Source organism: Hirundo rustica, unplaced genomic scaffold (assembly GCF_015227805.2).
Source record: "Hirundo rustica isolate bHirRus1 unplaced genomic scaffold, bHirRus1.pri.v3 scaffold_150_arrow_ctg1, whole genome shotgun sequence".
NCBI lineage: Eukaryota > Metazoa > Chordata > Aves > Passeriformes > Hirundinidae > Hirundo > Hirundo rustica.
The window spans coordinates 45451-65870 of record NW_026690229.1 but is presented as its reverse complement, the minus strand read 5'-3'; the positions used below and the strand labels follow the sequence as shown (position 1 = coordinate 65870).

Here is a 20420-nt window from a genome sequence, read left to right as displayed (position 1 = left end):
CCCACTGCAGTTCTGGCCTGCTCGAGGTGGATGCTTGCCAATCATCTGCGGGTGCATTTTCCTGTGTCACCATGCCACGGTACACGGGCTTTGAGCAGTGTAATGGTAGTTCTGTACCTGAAGATTACACCTGCTTCACGGTCCCTGCTTCATGACAATAGCCTATGAATTTCCCCACCTCTTGGCCAAGGGAACTTTCTGGGGTAACTTTGGTGGTCCCCCACGGAAAATCCTTCATCTGCTTCACAACCACCGTGACAGACAGAGATCAAAGTCCCCTTCCAAGGACTGAGATTGAGACCCCTATATGAAGCCCCTCTCAAGGACTGAGACATGAGACCCCTGCAACCCTAATTCAGGGATGGGGACTGACTTAACTGAAGCGAGATGTTTGCCTGGAGGCGTGATCGTTGGACCAAGAAGACAATGGCTCTCGCTTACTGCTAAGGACATGGACTACCTGTTCCCCCTTGGTGGCTTCAGTAGATTTACCTGTTCCCCCCCCGTGATTGAGGACTATAATAAAAACCCCTGAGTTAACCAGAGATTTTGAGAGAGACTCTCCCTGACGTGACGGGCGGACCCATCAACCGGACCACGAGGACTCCGTCTCCACGTTTGGTAGCTATATCCCCCCTTTCCTCTATCTCTTTCTCTATCTCTTTCTCTCACTCTTAATCCCTCTATCGCATTTGCTATGGTCAATCAATAAAAGGTGCATTTGTTTTAATGCTGAAATCCCCTCTGTGTTGTGTTTTGCACTCTGAGATCAGTAAACGAACCATCACGACCCCCGCTTGTATGAGCGGATCGTGACAGCCAGGAGCAGAGCAGGAGCCCGTGGCTGTGCAGAGGAGCCCTGGCAAGAGGCTGCCCTGTCCCTGGGGCAGCAGGAGCTGCCTGAGGAGCCCCGGGGCCAACTCTGTGCTGCTGTGCTGGGCAGCGGGGCTGGCCCTGGGGCTGCACGAGCTGCCTGAGCTGAGCATGTCCTGAGCATTCCAGACACAGAGTGGCTGTTCCTGACCTCCAGTGCCTCCAGTTCCTGCTGCAGGGACAGACAGGTCTGGGCTGCTCTGCAGGGCTGGGACAGGGAGAGGAAAACAATGGACCCTTGATTATAAGAGTCCCTGTGGTGTCAGAATGATCTCCTTGGTTCCACACATCAGCAGAAGGAAGCTTTCATAGCCAAGGAATAAAGATCCTCTCCCAGCAACTGGGAATTCCTGCTGGTACATCCAAATTTGCAGGCAATGAGATGGGCAGAAAAACTAGGCGAACTAGGCAAGAAAACAGTACTTCATAGTACAAGGTCTGTAAAACGGTATTTATTTAGTCAATGCTGGGAGTGAGTGGGATGGCTCCACCACAAACTCACTTGTCTATTCTTCACACAGTACTATCTTTTATACCTTTTTTTTTTTTTTTTTTTAATGTTCTCATTATACTTTCCAAACCTTCATACTGTAACATATTTTCTAATCACATGATTATGTAAGCCCTTGTAGCACATGCGTGGTCTCTGCACAAGGCGCTTGTCAGCCTCCTGGTGGTCGTTTTGATGAAGGCTTAGAAAACTTCCTGGAGTTTGAACTTATTACCCCTGCTTCCTGCACAAGCTCTATAAGATTGCCTGCTCAAATAGCCAGGGGTCAGCTGCTTGCAGTTAGCTTGTGTCATGGTTTGACACTGGCCCAATGTCAGGCACGCACGAGAGTCCTTCACTCATCCTCCCCTGCCACAGCTGGGCAGAGAAGGAGAAAAATATTAACAAACACTTCATGAGTGAGATAAGAATCAGGAGAAATATTTCAAATGCAAAAAAGTCTCAACCTAAGTTGCAAAGTAAATTTTAATACTAACAGAATCAGAGGAGAATAGTGAGAGGTAAAATAAACCCTTAAAAGACCTTTTTTACACAAAGCCCCTCCCTCCTTCCCATGACAGCACAGGGAGACAGGGCATGAGAGTTTTCTCCTTTCATCTAGAGATTTCGTTCTGGTGCTCTGGGAGAGGAGCCCTTCCCCCATGTGGCCATGGAGTCCCTCCCACTGGATACAGTTCTCCATGAACTGCCCCAGCGTGGGTCCACTCTCACGAGCAGCAGCCCTACCACACCTGCTGCAACGTGAGTCCCTCCCACGGGCACACAGTCCTCCCAAACTGCTGCAGCATGGGTCTCTCCTCCCACGGGGTGCAGTCCTCCAAGGACAGGCTGCTCCAGCCTGGAAGCAGGGCCCCCTCTCTCCACCGGGTCTCCCACTGGATCACAGCCTCATCCAGGCATCCACCCGCTCTGGGATGGGCACCTCCCCTAGGGGCTGTGGGTGGATCTCTGCATCCCCATGGATCCCCATGGGCTGAGAGTGGATCTCTGCATCCCCATGGATCCCCATGGGCTGAGAGTGGATCTCTGCATCCCCATGGATCCCCATGGGCTGAGAGTGGATCTCTGCATCCCCATGGATCCCCATGGGACTGAGAGTGGATCTCTGCATCCCCATGGATCCCCTGGGACTGAGAGTGGATCTCTGCATCCCCTGTGGATCCTCAGGGGTTGCAGAGTTACAGCTGCTTCACCAGTGTTCCCACAACAGCCTGCAGAGGAATCTCGGCTCTGGCACCTGGAGCACCTCCATGTTGTTTCTCTCACATGTTCTCACTTCCTGCTCTTCTCTGACTAGAAGCAAAAACCTTGAGACTTTATTTTGATTTTCCTCTTAAATACGTCATCACAGAGGCGTTACCAACCTCTCTCACCGGCCCAGTTTTGGCAGCAGCACATCCACCTTCAGAGCCGTCACCCCCTGGCTCTGCCGGACATGGTGGAAGCTTCCAGCAGCTTCCCACAGGAGCAATCTTGGTGGTGCCCCTGCCGCCAAAAACCAGGCCGTGCCAAACCAATACAGCTTGTTCTGATAAATTTCCTGATTTCTAAAAGGAGCTTCATTCACATTCCTTGTTACAAGGTAACTATTTCTTTCTGCACAGCTACAGCTTTTTGCACAGTTCAAGCATTATCTTGTTGCCTCAGCATCAGGGCCCATCAGGCTGAGTCTGACCTGTCCTTTCTCCAAGCTGCAAACAGAACCTGCCCCCAGCCAGTGCCCTGCAAACAGGCAGGGTTCTGTAGGGCCAGGGAGAGTGCACAGAGATTTGGGGTCTGTGAGTGCTGGCAGGGAGAGATCAGGCACAGGGAAACACCTGCAGGGGGAAAATCTCCAGGAGGCAGAGAGAGTCCCTGTCCCTGAGCCCCATGGCCTCCAGTCCCTGCTGCAGGGCCAGACCTGACTCTGCTGCTCTGTGGGGCTGGGACAGGGGCAGGGAGAGTCTGGACTCTGCAGTGCCAGCGAGAGGAAAACAATGGACCTTTGGTTATACAGGTCCCTGCAGGGTCAGAATGGTCTCCATGGTTCCAGGAGGCCATGAAGAGTCAAAATGGCTGCTTGATTCCTTGGGGCCACACAATGTAACAATTTCATCCTGGTTCCATGAGACCACAAAGCGTCACTATGGTCCACTTGGTTTCATGAGGTCCTGCAGTGCCACAATGGCCCCTCGGTTCTAAGAGGTCCTGAAATGGCAGAGAGGTGTCCTTGGTGACAGAGTGACACAAGTGACCCTTGGTCACACCAGGCCCCGCAGTGTCACACGGCACCTTTGGTTCTGTGGGGCCGCAGTGTCTGTTCTGCTGGTGAGCAGGGTCAGCACCAAAGACACAGACACAAACTTCAGGAATTCTGTGATTTATTATAATGCAAAAGCGCAAAGAATCACCAAAGGAGAAGCTCAGCAATGCACCCAATCATCACTACCAAAGATTGCCTGCAGTGATTAAGAAAGAGACAGCACCAGGTCCCCTCAGACTTTCCCATCACCCAGATCCACACATCAGCTGGGGGAAGCTGTCACAGCCAAGGACTGCACACGGGAGGGAAGAGTGGCAGGGGCTGTGCTGAAAGTCAGCTCCATGTGCTGCTGCTGCTGCTGTGGGGGTCATTTGTGTTGCCCTGCCCCAGAGTGAGGGATCAGATCCAGGCACTGCTGCTGCTCCCTGGGGATCAGCCACAATTTGGTTGTTGCTGTCAGGGCCAGCAGAAGCGGTGGCTGGAGCAGCGGGTGCTGACAGTGCCCCAAGCCCCGGGGCTGGAGGGGTCCCTGGGCTGGGGCTGGCAGGGAGCTGCCCCTTGTTCTCCCTCTGCCTCCCGCAGAGCTGGGCCGGGCACAAGTGGGGCAGCACAGCAAACAGGGAGCCTGCCAGTCTCTTCCAGCCCTGTCTGCTCACAGTTTGGGCCTTGGAGCTTCAGGTGGACACAGGCAGCTGCTTCTGCTCCCTCTGTGTGTCCCCGTGTTCAGCAGTGCTGCTCCATCAGTCTGTGCCCAGCAGTGGGGAAAAGCCTCAGCCCTGCAGGGCCAGGAGCTGCCAAGCTCTGTGTGAGCAGCTCAGTCAGTGGGATGGCAGCTGCTCTACACCAGCAGGAACCAGGAGCAGAGGACATGCCTCTTTTAGGATGTGTTTTCTGTTAAAAAAAAAAAAAAAAAAATGAAAGCCAAAAAACTGCCACAAAATGTGTTGTTAAATTTCTTCTGTAACTTTGGATTAAGAAAAAGGAAACTGATATTTTGAAATGAGAACTCAGTTACTTTCTTTGTAACTGTCCTGGTGTCAAGGATCCATCATCTGCCTTCTTTTAGAGATTTTGGGGATTTTTTTTCCAATATTGAGTTATTTTAAATTGTGGTTGAAGCAATAGGCAACTGAAAGATGGACTGTGCATGAGAGTGTCTTGACTGTAAAAATATTACAGTTTGAAACTTGGATGTAAATACTGCAAATGAAATTTCAAAATCCCAATGGATTGTGTGACAGCAGCTTTTCCTTGAGGATGTGCAGCAACACAAAGATTTCATCATCGGGGGGTGGGGGGATTGGGGCTTTGTCCTGTGCCACTCTGAACATTATGAAACAGGACTTAACCTGCCACCAGCCCAGGTCACCTTCTGCCACTGCAGCTCCTTGGACCTTGTGTCCCCCAGAGCAGACACAAAGTGTTTCTGCTGCACCCCCCATAGCATAAATCCACTGAGAGCTGGGATTTTCCCAAGGCTTGTGTCTCCATTGTGCCATATTCCTAAAGAACCAGCAGCTCATCCTGATGAATATGGCGAGTTACACGGGCGGTTGTCAGCTCCATTTCCTGCCTAGAAATCCTGAAACTGCTTCTGAATGCTGCTCCCTTCATCTCTTGGACACCTATTCACACAGAGCTGGGAAAAAAAATCCCCTGGCCACCAGCTTACAAGTGAGTTATGCCAAAGTTAGAGCTCTGTGGGAAATCTCTATCCATTCTTATCCTTTTAATATGTCTATACGTGGGGGTGTGCACTGATGTGTCTTGTACAGAAAGGAAGGAGTGTGCAAGCAACGTGACTGACACTTTCACTCTCAGTATTCATTCCATACCCATGAGGACAAAGACATTATGGAAACCCTGGCACAGACAAACCCTTCTGTCCATGGATAGAGAGACATGCAAGAGCCCCTGGCACACACAGACCCTTCTATCCATGGATACAGAGACATGCAAGAGCCCCTGGCACACACAGACCCTTCTATCCATGGATACAGAGACATGCAAGAGCCCCTGGCACACACAGACCCTTCTATCCATGGATACAGAGACATGCAAGAGCCCCTGGCACACACAGACCCTTCTATCCATGGATACAGAGACATGCAAGAGCCCCTGGCACACACAGACCCTTTCCCCACAAGCTGCAGGACATGAGAGCACAACCCTTGCAAACACTGACTGCAAGCCACAGCTCTGGGTGCTCCCCATGAAGCTCAGCTCTGGCACCACTGTCTGCCCCAAGCTCCAGGGGATGCAGTGGGAGCCCGGCTGGGCTCTGCCCTGGGGCCATCCTGCAGGGAGAGCTGGAAACAGGGAGCATTTAGGTGCCACAAACAGCCAAGCCAGGGGCACAGGGCAGCTGGTCCAGCCTGGACTGCACTGCTGTGTGCTGTGCTCTGGGGCTGGGGCTCTGCGCAGAGGGGACTGCACTGGTGTGTGCCAGAGGAGACAAAGAAGCTTCAGCTTTAGTTGAACTGAGCTGGGTGGGTGAGCTGGGAAGAGAGGGGAGGCTCAGGGGGATTCACAGAGCTCATCCTGCTGGAAGGATGAGGAAAATGGAGTGGGAACTCAGCAGTGAGGAGAGCTGAGGGCTGGAGAGCAGCTCTGAATGACACTAAAATGCCACTGTACCTCTGAGACATTGCTGTTCTTCTGCCAGGGACAGGATGAGTCCCTAAGCCTGGGACTCGGCCTCCCTCATGGTGAGGGATATCAAGGAAGGCAACAGTGTGACAGAGACTGTGATGGGCTGGGAACTCACTGGAGGGAAGGAGGGAGCAGTTGTGAAGTAAAAGGCAGCTGGGGGAGAGAACTGTTCAGTGAAGGGCTGAGCTACAGCTTGAGCATGCTGAAAAATGTCATTTAGGGTCACCCTAGATTGATTTCGTTTCACAAGGTATTGAAAAGGTTTAATTTAGGGAGGATGTCATGTTTTCCCTTGGAGATGTACATTCTCCAAACTTGAGCAGCACTGCCAAAATGCTCAAGCAAGTCTCTGCTGCAGGTCACACCGTTTCTTCTTTGGCTGATTCCGGCCCGGTGCTGAGCTCCAGCAGAGCCCTGGCAGAGCCCAGAGCAGCCTCAGCATCCGCAGAGCCCGGCTGCAAGGAGAGAAAGCAGAAACTGCCCATCAGCTGAAGGCTCCTGTGCCCTTGTCCCAGCCGCCCATGGTGCCCAGGCCATGCTGGCCGTGCTCAGAGCGGTGCCCAAAGCTGCCCATCATTGCTGCCTTTGGCAGCAGAGCAGGAGGGCAGGACATGTGCCCAGCCTGCAGCCAGCCATGGCACATCCACCTCCTCAGCAGCTGCCCAGAGCAGGATGCTCCTGTGCTCGCTGCCATCTCCCAAAAGCTCTTATCCCACCTATGCCAAGAAGATGGGGACCCACCTCACGCCATCCACCGCTGGAAGAAAAGCTGCTCCCAAAGGATGTCCTCAGCCTTCTCCAAGGGCTGGGCCCATCCACGCCACAGCTGGTCCCAAGCACTTCCCCATCCACACTGGACACTGCCTGGAAGGCTTCCTTTAGAAAAACAAACAACAAATTAAGGAAAATAGATTACAGGCAAAAAGAAAAAACAAGGGAAAAAATAAAAGATCTTATGTCAGTCACAGCTTGAGGAAGGCCCAACCCCTGCATGCTAGGGAAAAACCCACCCACGGGTGAGGGAAGCCCATGCTTTCTCCTTCCCCCCTGCACTGCCCTCCAAAAGTGATGGTGATCCCAAAGCAAACAAGGGGAGTGGAGCAGCCCAAGCCCTTCCTTGACTGCAAAGCAAAGCACAGGGGCACAGGTGCTGGAGTCCCACCTCTGCTCCTGCCATGGGGGTTTGTTTGTGTCAGGCTGGCTGCCCCAGCCCCAGCCCAGGGCACAGTGGGTGGTGGGGGCTGTTGGCAGGGCCAGGAGCCAACTCCCATTTCGTAACCACCCCAGCCCACGGCCCCAGCCCTGACAAAAATCAGCTTGGCGGCCCACTGAAAAATCAGTTGCATCAGCCCCAGCAAAGGGGGAACCTTTGGTTCCTGGCCAGGCTGTGCAATGCCCAAATCTGGGAGCATCCCCCTGCATGTGGACTCATCTGCAAATTCACGGTGGAGCCTGGCTTTGAAGAAGTTTCCAGAATCAGAGTCCCTCATCTCCAGCTTTGTGCTGGCCAGGTCGAGGAAGAGGTTGTCATCCTTGATGTCATCCTCGCTGTCTCCAGCAGCAGCAGCCCCACCTGGTACAGCTCCTCCAGGGGCTCCTTCTCCTTCCCTGGGGGTGAGACCAGGCTGTCAGTGTTCTGCCCAGGGCCCCAGCTGTCAGTGAACCAGGACAAGCCAAACCAGCTGGGATGGCAGCCACCAGTGCTGGGCAGACACGCTCAGCTCCAGCATAAGGGCTGTGTGTTCCCATCTGAGGACCCCTGTGCAGTGACACAGGCAGCAGAAAAAAGTCTGGGTTTCTTTGCTTCTGATTGCCAAGGCATGTGTGCAGCTGTAACTTACCAGGGCCCTGCATCAAAGGGTGCCTGTGGCTCTCTCCCTTCTTCTATGGCAGATGAATATCCTGCATCCAAGGATCACAGAAGATGTCTTCTAATGAAGGCCTGTCCACGTCTAGCATGGTTAAACACCTCCTGATCAGATCTTGGCACTCTGGGGAGAGAAACCAGAAACCGCCGGTCAGTTGGAGAAGGCTCCTGTCTGCTTTGCCCCACTATTCCCATGCCCAGGCCATGCTGGATGTGCTCAGAGCTAAGAGCTAAACTTTCCCATCAATTCCCTGTTTTGGAGGAGAGCAGGAGAGCAGGACATGTGCCACCTCCTCAGCAGCTGCCAGAGCAGGATGCTCATCAGCCCGCTGCTGTCTCCCAGCACTGGTATTGCCCCCGTGCCCAGAGATGAGGATCCACCTTGAGAGAGCCGTTCTGGCAGCGAGAGCTGATGGTCCCAGCTGATGTTCTGGCCCCTCCTGAAAGGGTGCTCCCCGCAGACCATCTGGTGCAGCAGGATGCCCAGGGACCAGATGGTAGCTGGCTTGCCATAGTACCAGCCAAAGTGGGTCCATTCTGGGGGACTGTAGGATGGTGTTCCTATGGAATACAGATGGAGCTCATCAGGGGGATGCTGCTGCTCCCAGAGCCTGGCCCCAGCATCCCTGGGCATGCAGAGGCTGCCCCAGTGGCACGTGGTGTGACCTGCTGCCCTCTCGCCAGCACCTGGGACTTGTGGACAACCTTGGGGTTGGAAAAGAAGCCACTGGTGTTGGAAGAGGGCAGTGTAAGTTCTGGCAATGCCCAACCATGACAAGGAACATCCCCTTCAGTGCTGGGGAAAAACCATGCCTTCATCCTCCCTGCCTGCATTGCCCCAAAAGCATTCTGAAGCCAAGGCAAACCAGGCGAGTGGAGCAGTCCAAGCCCTTTCTCTCCAGCACACCAAACTGGCTGCTGCACAGGTTCTGGTTCCACCCCTCTCCGCCACCCCCACACACAGGTGTTTCTGTCAGGCTGGCTGCCCCAGTCCCAGCCCAGTCCTGGCCAGAGTGGCTGGAAAAGGCTGCCAGCACAGCTGAAAGCTGACCCCCACCTGCCCCTGCTCAAAAGCAACTTGGCTGAAGACTCAGTGCCATGACTGGCAGCAAAAGGGAGAATCCCCGCTGCCACACCCGAGTTGGGTCATGAGATGTTGGGCCAGGAGATGTCCAGAACTGGGAGCACACCCCTGCATGTGCTCACCTGCAAAGTGAGTGTAGGCCGTGTCTTGCAGGTAGGTGCCACAGCCGAAGTCGATCAATTTGGCCTGCCCAGTGGCCAGGTCAACCAGGATGTTCTCCGGTTTGATGTCCCTGTGCAGGACCCCGCAGCTGGTGCAGTGCTGCACGGCCTCCAGCACCTGGCGGAACAGCTCCCGCGCCACCTCCTCGGACAGGAACCCCCGTGCCCGAATGAAATGCCAGAGGTCCTGACATCGTTCCGGGCGCTCCAGCACCATGATGATGTCCTTGGGGAGCTCAAGCCACTCCAGCAGCTGGGCGACACCAGGGAAGCCAGTGGAGACCTTGTGCAGCAGCACGATCTCCAGTGGTGCGCTGGTGCCGTTGGGCTGCGGGAGGAGCACGATGCCGTCAGTGGGGCTGATGCCGTGCCAGGGCTGGGGAAGCCCTCACCCAGCCCGGGATGCTCTGCACCCTGCGCTGGCCCCACGCCCGCTCTCCCTCCAGGCATCCTTGGGGCTTCCACCCTGCCGGGGCTCGGCTCATCCCCGCCCAGCACGCCCCGGCTTCTCCCGCTGGCCCCGCTCACTCACCAGCTGGTCCCAGTGCCGGACGCGGTTCCGTGGCACCCTTTTGATGGCCACCTGCAAACCAAGGGGAGCAGCGGGATGAGCTCAGCACCCGCCCTGCCCAGCCCCATCCTCCATCTCCTGCGCCCGCCGCCGGCCCCGCCGCTCACCGGGGCGCCGTCCGAGAGCCGCGTCGCCGCGAAGACGCTGCCGAAGCCGCCGCGCCCCAGGAGCGACCCCACTCGGTACTGCTCCTTGAGGCCGTGCTGCGCCTTCCCTGCCGGCGAGACGCGGCTGTCAGCGCTCGGCCCGGGGCCAGGAACGGCCCCCGAGCGCCCCTCAACCGCCCCGGGCCGGGCATCCCCAGGCGTTCGCTCCCTGGGACGGGACAGCGGCGGCTCGGGGCCGGCGGCCGCGCTGCCGAGCGGCGGAGCTCGGGCCGGGGAAGCCGCAGCGGAGGCGGTGGGAGCGGCTGCGCCGCGTGTGTCCTCTGCGGGGACCGGGAGGAGCCGGGGCCGGGGCCGGGGCCGGGGCCGGGGCCGGGGCCGGGGCCGGGGCCGGGGCCGGGGCCGGGGCCGAGCATGGCTCAGGTGCAGCCAAAGGGCAGCGATGCCTCCTTGGCTCCAGGCACTGATGCCCGCCCAGCATCGCCACCGCCAGTACGGCCAGAGCCGGGCCGAGGGGAGACCGCGGCGGGACGCCCGGGGGCGGGGACGGGGCAGCCCCATCCGGGGCCGGGGGCGGGCTGGGGGCATGGCCCGGCCCGGCAGGGGAGAGGGAGACTGGGAGAGGAGGGGGACACCGGCAAAGGGAGACCCGGAGAGGGTGCGGGGCTGCGGGAGAGTTTGCGGGACTGAGGGAGAGGGAGGGAAGAAGCAGGACGGGGTAGACAAAATCTCCTTTTTGGCTTATGCCACCGCTGCTTCTGCTGCTGCTGCTGCTGCTGCTACTGAAGCCCCGGGGCCGTTTTCCCCAGTGTCCATTTGTCCGTTGCCCACTCAGCCCCGCACTGAGCCCCGCGCTCCCCGGGGGCAGCCCCTGAGCCTGTCCAGACACAGGAACTTTGCAGTGTTGAGCCAAGACCCAGAGTCTTGACTCCTGCACGGTGGCACAGGAATCCCCTTGGCTGCTGCTGTGCATTGTCCCTGCTGAGGGTCAGACACTGTCAGAGCACATTCCCTGAATGCAGAATTTGTACCTGACCCAAGCACTGCACCTGTGTCTCCAGCATGGCTTTCCAAGAAAAACAGGGGAAGGCAAACTGGATGTAGCTCATGGCATTTTACAGTGTCTAAAACTTGTCAAGTCATGGATCTTCAAGGTGAGATCCATTTGGAATTAAGGGGATGGAGAAGTAGTGCAAGATGGAAAAGAAGAGCATGGAAAAAAATTGGGGAAACACATCCTGGATTGTTTCTTTCCATTTTCATTTCATTTCTTAGAAGCTGTTTCCATTTTCCCAGAATCTTTCTCCTGTCTGCTCTTTCCAAGAAACTTTCCTGGAGAATGAGGTGCAGCTTCTGTCACGGGATGTGCCACCAACAGCAGCTTCCCTTGGCTTTCCACTGAGTGCATGCAGCAGGAGTCTTGCAGCAAAGCAGGACAAATATTTAATAAACCTGACAACTTGTTCTTTCTTTTCCTTGTGGGCTGTGGAGTTGTGCCATTGGTAAGGTTTTCATTGTTACTGTTCTCCCCTAAGAAAACAGGACAGAGTACTGGTGATACCTGCTGGGAGTCTGTTATCGTACACCCAAGCAGGAAGAAGAGGTGGACAACTTATTCTATAAGCAGCTGGAGAATGTTTCAGGATCACCAGCCCCTGTTCTTGTAGGTGACTTTAACCTGCCAGACATCTGCTGGGATCTAAATACAGCAGAAAAGAAGCAGTGCAGGAAGGTTTTGGAGTGTATGGAGAACAACTTGTTCACACAGCTGGTGTGTGCCCACCAGGGGATGGACTATGTTAGACCTGTTGTTCGCAAATAGAGATGGGCTGGTGGGAGATGTGGTGGTTGGAGGATGCTTGGGACAGAGTGATCAAGAAATGAGAGAGTTCTCCATATTTTGTGAAATCAGGAGGAACATTAATAAGACTTTTACACTGGGCTTCAGGAGGGCAGACTTTGGCGTCTTTAGGAGACTTATTCAGAGAGTTCCTTGGGAAGCAGCCTTTCAAAACAATGAAGTCCAGGAAGGGTGGGTGTGCTTCAAAGCAGAGATCTTGAGGGCAGAGGAACAGACTGTGTGCTGAAAGATGAGCTGACGAGGCAAACGTCCATCCTGGATGGGCAACAGGGTTTTGAAAGATCTTAGGAATAAAAAGAGGTTGTATCATCTTTGGAAGGAGGGTCAGGTCTCTCAGGAGGTATTTAAGAGAGTTGCTAGGGCATGTAGGAAAAACAGTAGGGTGGCCAAAGCTCAGTTCAAACTTAATTTGGCAACTTTTGTAAAAGATATTAAAAAATATTTTTACCAATATATTAGAGGCAAAAGGAAGGGTAAGACCAACCTTTGTTCTCTGCTGGATGTGTGAGGGAACTCAGTAAGTGCAGATGAGGAGAAGGCAGAAGTGCTTGATGCCTTCTTTGCCTCAGTCTTTAGTGGGAAGACAGCTTGTCCTCAGGACAACTGCCCTCCTGGGCTGGTAGATGGTGTCAGGGAGCAGAATGGTCCCCCTGTTATCCAGGAGGAGGCAGTCAGAGAACTGCTAAGATGCTTGGATGTTCATAAATCTATGGGCCCAGATGGGATCCATCCCAAGGTGATGAGGGAGCTGGCAGATGAGCCTGCAAAGCTGCTCTCCATCATTTACCAACAGTCCTGGCTCACTGCTGAGGTTCCGGGTGACAGGAAGCTGGCCAATGTGACACCATTCACAAGAAGGGTGGGAAGGAGGATCCTGGTAATTAGAGGCCAGTCAGCCTGACCGCAGTACCCACTAAGGTCATGGAGCAGTTTATGTTGAGTGTCATCACACAGCACCTGCAGGATGGCCAGGGTATCAGACCCAGGCAGCATGGGTTTAGGAGGGGTGGGTCATGTTTGACCAGCCTGCTCTCCTTTCATGACCAGGTGACCCACCTGGTGGATGTGGGAATGCTGTGGATGTTGTGTATTTGGACTTCAGCAAGGCCTTTGACACTGTCTCCCACAGCACACTCCTGGAAAACCTGGCAGCCCACGGCTTGGACAGGAGCACTCTTTGCTGGGTTAAGAACTGTCTGCATGGCCAGGCCCAGAGAGTGCTGGGGAACGGTGCTGCATGCAGCTGGCAGCCAGTCACCAGTGGTGTTCCTCAGGGGTCTGTGCTGGGGCCAGATCTGTTCAATATTTTTATTGATGACATGGATGAGGGTAATGAGTCTTTTATTAGCAAATTTGCAGATGGCACTAAGCTGAGGGCATGTGTCTGTCTATTGGAAGGGAGAATGGCTCTGCAGAGAAACCTGGAACAGTTGGATGGGTGGGCAGAGTCCAGTAGGATGAAGTTTAAGAAGTCCAAGTGCAGCGTCCTGCATTTTGGCCACAACAACCCCCTGCAATGCTATAGGCTGGGGACAGCGTGGCTGGAAAGTGCCCAGGGAGAAAGGGACCTGTTCCACTGATGGACAGCAGGATGGACATGAGCCAGCAGTGTGCCCAGGTGGCCAAGAAGGCCAATGGCACCTGGCCTGGATCAGGAATGGTGTGGCCAGCAGGAGCAGGGAGGTCATTCTTCCCCTGTACTCGGCACTGGTGAGGCCACACCTGGAGTGCTGTGTCCAGTTCTGGGCCCCTCAGTTTAGGAAGGACGTTGAGACACTTGAGTGCATCCAGAGGAGGGCAAGAAGGCTGGTGAAAGATTTGGAACACAAGTCCTGTGAGGAACAACTGAGGGAGCTGTTGTTGGTTATCCTGGAGAAAAGGAGACTCAGAGGTGACCTTATCACTCTCTACAACTTCCTGAAGGGTGGTTGTAGTCAGCTGGGCGTTGGTCTCTTTCTCCAGGCAGCAACTGACAAAATGAGAGGACACAGTCTGAAGCTGCGTCAAGGGAAATAAAGGTTGGATTTTAGGAAAAAACTTTTTTCGGAAAGGGTGATAAAGTTCTGGAATGGTCTGCCTGGGGAGGTGGTGGCATCACCATCCCCGGATGTGTTTAAAAAAAGACTGGATGTGGCACTCAGTGCCATGATTTAGTTGAGGTGTTAGGGCAAGGATTGGACTCGATAATCTTGAAGGTCTCTTCCAACACAGTGATTCTGTGATTCCATGAATTGTTAGGGAATACAAGCCTGTTTGAATGCAGAGAAGGAATCTCCAGAGCCTGCAGCCAGAAGTGGAGAGTTGTGTGATAATCATTTCAACAACAACATGGACATTTTGAAAGTGATCCAGAACATGAAAATGGGCTGACAGAGGGAATTTGTTTCTGTGTTCAGTTTTGATGATTCTACATGTCATGCACTGATAGAAATCAAGAGTACAATCAGTTCATTGGAAGCAGGAGAACAAGCTCTCAGAGCAGATGAGGAAAGAATCTGAAAAGGCGAAATGCAGGGAATGACTTGGTGGACTTGATCTGTAAAGAAGGGTCATTTTATCCAAATCATTTCCAATCCATTCCCTCTGATTTTGTCATTCCTAACAAGGGATCTGCCTCTCAGATTTCCCATGAAATGAGAATCCTGAGCTTGTGGAACTGCCTGAAAGATGCCCTGGTCCTCTGCAGGGACACTCAGGCTGAAACAGGAGCCTGAGCCCTGTCTTGGGAAGCCTCCTCCGAGCTGGAATTTGTGCTGTGCTGGGAGAGGAGGAGGAGAAGGGGGAGAACGATGGGCGCTGTGTGTCAGGAGCAGGAGGTTTGGGCCGCAGGACATTCCGCCTGTGCCGCTGCCCCGTAATCGGCGGCCGTGCCCGGGGCTCTGGGCCTGGCCCCGCGTGCGCTGAGCTCCCGACACTGCGGGAGCTGCCCGGGCTGGGCTCAGGTTCTGCTGGGACTGGGCAGCAGGCTGGGCTCCAACTGGGATCAGCAGCAGCTGGAAATACCTCTGGGCATCTCCACTTCGTGCTGCTGCTCGGAAGAAACAATTGTTAGGAAACTTAATACAGGAACACCAGAGTTTTATGTCCAAAGAGGAGGCAGAGGAGCCCTTTTATTTTATTCGAATAAAGCAAGAGGCCAGGGGGCATTTTCCCTGGGGTCTCTCAAATTTTCAGAGGACGCAGCCTCCTTTTTATCCTGATTTCCCGGCCACATTTCCCTCTCTCTTTCCCCATTGGCTGAGGTACTTGAGAGGTACAGACTTCCCAAAATTCCTAAGATGTAAGATTCCCCTTTTAATGTATAACCCCCTTAGTTTTTAATTCTTATGGGATTTATGGGTTTTCCCCATTGATATTTTCATCATTCAATATTCAGTTTCATTTACAAACAAACCTACAATTTGTCTGTAAAGGCAAATTTCTTCTTTTCCATTCATCAATCAGTAGAATCCTTCCCATTGTTTCTCTTATCTCTCAGTGCTAGTTTTATCTACCAGCAGACCCAGAACTTGTTTGTAAAGACAAATCTTGTCATTCCTTGCACAATGAATTGAGTTGAGAAGTTCTGTTTTTTCTTTCTTCTGGTGGATTTTTACATTTTTTGTGACACTCCAGAGGCAATTTCTGTGATGGCCTCTATCAATTCTATTTCAGCAGCACCAGCAACAGGGCTGTGTTTGGGTGCCGCAAATGTGGCCTGTGTGGCTTTAATTCTCCTTGACTTAGTGCTCAGGGAATGGTGAGTATTTCGAGAACTGTTAATCATGATGCCTGAAAAAAAGTATCTGAGTTCCCCATCAGGAAAGCAGTGTCAGTAGCACCAACCAAAAGAGGCAAATGCCGTTTAAAAGATAAAATTCAATTGCAACCAAAAGAGGGGCAAGAGCAGCCATGATCTACAATTCCCAAGGCAAAGGCGGCAGCAGCCTCCTGCTGTCACCTCAGGGTGAGTAAAACAGTGCTGAAAACAGCACTGGAACCCGATCCTTCCTTTCTCTGAGGGCTGACTCAGGGCAGCACAGCTGGGCCCGGAGGAATCAGGGCTGTTTGTGGGTGACTGTTGCTCTACTCCAGAATTCAGCTGGAAAATCCCCTGGGAAGCCGAGGCAGGAGCAGGTGGGAAGGGGCCGGCGCTGCTGCTGCTCCTGCCCGGGAGCCCCGGCTGGGCCGGGCCGGCGCCCGCTGCGCTGCGGCTCCTGCTGCTGCCAGAGCCGGGCGGGACTCGGGGACAGGGAATGGACACGGGGGGACAGCAAAGGCCTGGGCGGCTGCAGGGATGTTGGCGCTGGGGCCAGCGCCAGCACACAGCTTTAGCCGCAATGAACCCCGAGGGAAACGCTGGGGAAAGGCTCCATTTCAGCCTTTCTTTACTCATGGCTGTGAAGAGACCGAAATCAAAGGAGAACAAGCAGGGCCCGACCCCTTCTCCTTTGGGAGGAGCCCCGTGCCTGGGGCTGTGAGGGGCTGTGAGGGGTCATGAGGAGCTGTCAGGGACCTTGAGGGGGAAAAGGGTCTCTGAGAGGCTGTGGGAGGCCAGGCACTTCATGGAACTAAGGGTACATTATGACACTGCGGAACCAAGGAGATTCCTGTTGACAGCACAGAACCTCATTAATCCAAGGGGCCATGGTGGCACAGCAAGGCCTTGTGGAACCAAAGAGACCACGGTGACACTACAGAACCTCATGGATCATGGATCCTTGTGACACTGCAGAATCAAGGAGAATGTTGTTGGCAGAGTGGTCCCAAAGACAGGTAGCAACCTACTAGGAAGAGACTCACAAGTGAAATTAGGAATAGGGGTTATACCAGAAGATGAGAAAATGACAGCTAAAGTTTTAAAATTAGGCCAAGAGGAGAAAAAAAAAATTAACAAGAAAGTTTGGGCTGGGGAAGGAAATAGGGGAGGATTAAATATTGACCCTATAAGTGTTACAATAGAGAGAGAATATTGTCCCATATGTGTACGTCAATACCCCATATCATTAGAGGGACGGGAGGGTTTGAAGCCAGTAATAGAAGGACTAATAAAGGACGGGACACTAGAACCTTGCATGTCTCCCCATAATACCCCTATTCTCCCAGTAAAAAAGCCTGATGGGAGTTATAGACTAGTACATGATTTAAGGGAGGTTAACAAAAGAACTCGGTCTCGTTACCCAGTGGTGCCCAATCCCTATACACTTCTAAGTAAAGTTCCACCCCAGCATCAGTGGTTTAGTGTAGTGGATCTTAAAGATGCTTTTTGGGCCTGTCCACTAGCCGAGGAGAGCCGAGATATCTTTGCCTTTGAATGGGAGGATCCAAAAACTGGAAGAAAGCAGCAATTAAGATGGACAAAATTACCGCAGGGGTTCACGGAATCTCCAAACTTATTTGGGCAAGCTTTAGAAAAAATACTGCAAGCCTTCTCCACTCCTCCTAGAATACAAATTATCCAATATGTGGATGATCTTCTACTATCTGGGGAAGATGAAGTTGAAGTTAGAGAAGCTACAATAACACTTTTAAATTTTCTGGGAGAAAAAGGATTAAGGGTATCAAAAGAGAAACTGCAATTTGTAGAACTAGAAGTAAAATATCTTGGACACTTGATAAGTAAGGGTAGTCGAAGGCTTAGTCCAGAGAGAATTGCAGGAATTCTATCCCTTCCACCTCCCTCTTCAAAGAGGGAAATCAGAAAACTACTCGGATTGTTGGGATATTGTAGATTATGGATTGAGGGGTACACACAGGCAGTAAAATTTTTGTATGAAAAATCGACAGAGGGAGATAATATAAAATGGACCAAGGATGATGATGATAAATTAGAAAAATTGGAGTTAAAATTAGCCTCAATACCAGCTTTAAGCTTACCTTCACTAGAAAAACCCTTTCATATGTATGTGAATGTAGAACAGGGGGTAGCTCATGGAGTTCTGGTCCAAGTGTGGGGAGGAATAAAGAGACAAGTAGCTTATTTATCAAAGATGTTGGACCCAGTGAGCCACGGCTGGCCAGTATGTATTCAAGCTACAGCCGCTACTGCAATCCTAGTAGAAGAAAGTCGTAAACTTACTTTTAGAGGTAAACTAATTGTGTGCACATCTCATGCGGTTCGAAATGTGTTAAATCAGAAAGCTGAAAAATGGTTGACAGACTCTAGAATGTTAAAATATGAAGCAATCTTGATAGATAGTGATGACCTGACATTAGAGGTAAACAGGAGTTTAAATCCAGCTCAGTTCCTATATGGAGAACCAGCAGATAACCTAATACATAACTGTTTAGAAATTATCCAATACCAAATGAAAGTTTGAGGAGATCTTGAAGAACAAGCCCTTTCAGAAGGGGAAATAATCTATGTAGATGGTTCCTCCAGATGTCTACAAGGAAAAAGGATGTCAGGTTATGCAGTAGTTGATGGAAAAAACATGCAAACTATTGAAAAAGGAAAATTACCCTCAAACTGGTCAGCTCAAACTTGTGAATTATATGCTCTAAAAAAGGCACTGGAATATTTAGCACACAAGAAAGGAACTATATATACTGATTCGAGGTATGCTTTTGGAGTAGTACATACTTTTGGAAAAATTTGGGAAGCAAGAGGACTACTTAACTCAAGAGGAAAAGGATTAGTACATGAAGGACTCATTTTAGAGATTTTAGAGGCATTAAAACTGCCTGAAGAAATAGCTATAGTACACATTAAGGGACACCAAAAAGGAGTAACCCCAGAAATAAGAGGAAATAATTTAGCAGATCAGGAAGCTAAGGATGCAGCAGAAAATGGAGCTGAAAGAGTCATGTTAATATTAACTTCAAATGAGGAAAAATTGGAAATCCCAAAGTTTAGTGAAGCAGAGAAAAAAAGAATTAAACAAGATAGGAGGAGAACAGGCTGAATCAGGGAAATGGAAACTTCCTGACAGAAGACAATTACTTAATAAAATACTGGCTAGAAAAATATTAGAAGATATGCATCAGAAAACCCATTGGGGTACTCAGGCCTTGTGTGATCATTTTTTAAGGAACTATGGATGCATTGGGATTTATGGAGTAGCAAAGCAAGTAACTGAAAAATGTATAACTTGCCAAAGGATGAACAAGAAGGTAATGAGAAAAACAACATTAAGAGGTTGTGAGTTAGCTCTTCGACCATTTCAAATTATCCAAGTAGATTTTACTGAACTTCCTCAAGTACAAAGATGGAAGTATTTATTAGTAATAACAGATCATTTAACCCATTGGGTAGAAGCAGTTCCCACTACCAAGGCCTCAGCCAACATGGTAAGTAAGACCCTTTTAGAACAAATCATTCCCAGATACGGAATGGTTAATAGAATAGACTCAGACAGAGGAACGCATTTTACGTCAAAAGTGTTACCTGTGGCCTTATTGAGGATCCGAACACAACCTTGGTCAGACCTGGGATTGTCACCCTATGAAATGATGTTTGGGTTACCCTTTTTAACCACCCAACATGAAAATGCTACCTATGAGGTAGGGGAAATAAGCGTTAAAAGATACGTTAACACCATCGCAAAAACTCTTGAAAACTTACAGTTGAAAGGAATAATCCCTCAAACCACACCTTTAGACTTTAAAATCCATAATGTTCATCCAGGGGAATGGGTGCTAGTAAAAACCTGGAAAGAACAATCTTTAACTCCTCAATGGGAAGGTCCTTTTCAGGTATTGCTGACAACCGAGGCTGCGATCCGGACCAAGGAACGAGGGTGGATCCACGCCAGCAGAATCAAAGGACCTGTGGATGAACCTAAGGAGTGGACGATTACATCTGAACCGGGTGATACAAAACTGACTCTTAAACGGGGACTGGGTGGTAATGAACTGGGAAGACCCAAATGGTCCAAGAAACATACCCAGGATCACACCTAATTGGGAGAAAAGGCCAAGCTTATATCAGTGGTTTCAAGTACCGTCTGGACAATTTTGAGACGCCTCAGATACCCTCCTTGGGGAGGAATACTTCCACTCCAAACAGGAGGATCAGGACTGTTTCGGACAGAGAACTCTTGTATTCACGCCTTAGCCTGTGATTTATACAAGGAGGAAGAGGAGTTGCAACTTCCATCAGTGCCAGACCAAATACCCTGTTTGATCCACCCAAATACCAGACATGCTAGCTGGGTTAAATGTAAATGTTTAAATTGTGGGAAGAATTGGTATTGTAGTTCACACAAGCGACGTTCTCGTTGCAGGAAGTGTCAAGGACCAAATCGATCTCCTATCCAAACAGAATTCCAAGAAACTGAAATAATAACTTTGTTTTGTGGATGGGAATTATTAGTGCCTGTTGAATGGGAGATACCTGAAGAACAGTGGGAAACGACAGTTAAAAAGTGTCAAAAACGATTTGTCTGGAAATTAGCTAAGAGGAAGTGACAAGGAAATAGAGGGCAAGACCAGATTGGCCTCTGTATTCGCCACCAAGAAGATCAAATATACCTGCTGTGGGTTGCAACCCCATAGGCATGGGAGGTGGGAGTAT

General features: G+C 51.5%; 1 protein-coding gene across 1 annotated transcript in view; it reads right to left on the bottom strand.

Annotated features, from left to right (window-relative positions):
* Nucleotides 1-8162: 8162 nt before the first annotated feature.
* Nucleotides 8163-20420, bottom strand: part of LOC120747670 (serine/threonine-protein kinase pim-1-like) — a 38816-nt gene continuing 26558 nt past the window's right edge. Inside the window, exons 2-6 of the mRNA XM_058424322.1 lie at nucleotides 10069-10315; nucleotides 9923-9973; nucleotides 9352-9718; nucleotides 8527-8706; nucleotides 8163-8269 (exon numbers count right to left, since the gene is read on the bottom strand). Coding sequence (XP_058280305.1) covers nucleotides 8163-8269; nucleotides 8527-8706; nucleotides 9352-9718; nucleotides 9923-9973; nucleotides 10069-10315 — 952 coding nt within the window. The remainder of the gene's footprint in view (nucleotides 8270-8526; nucleotides 8707-9351; nucleotides 9719-9922; nucleotides 9974-10068; nucleotides 10316-20420) is intronic.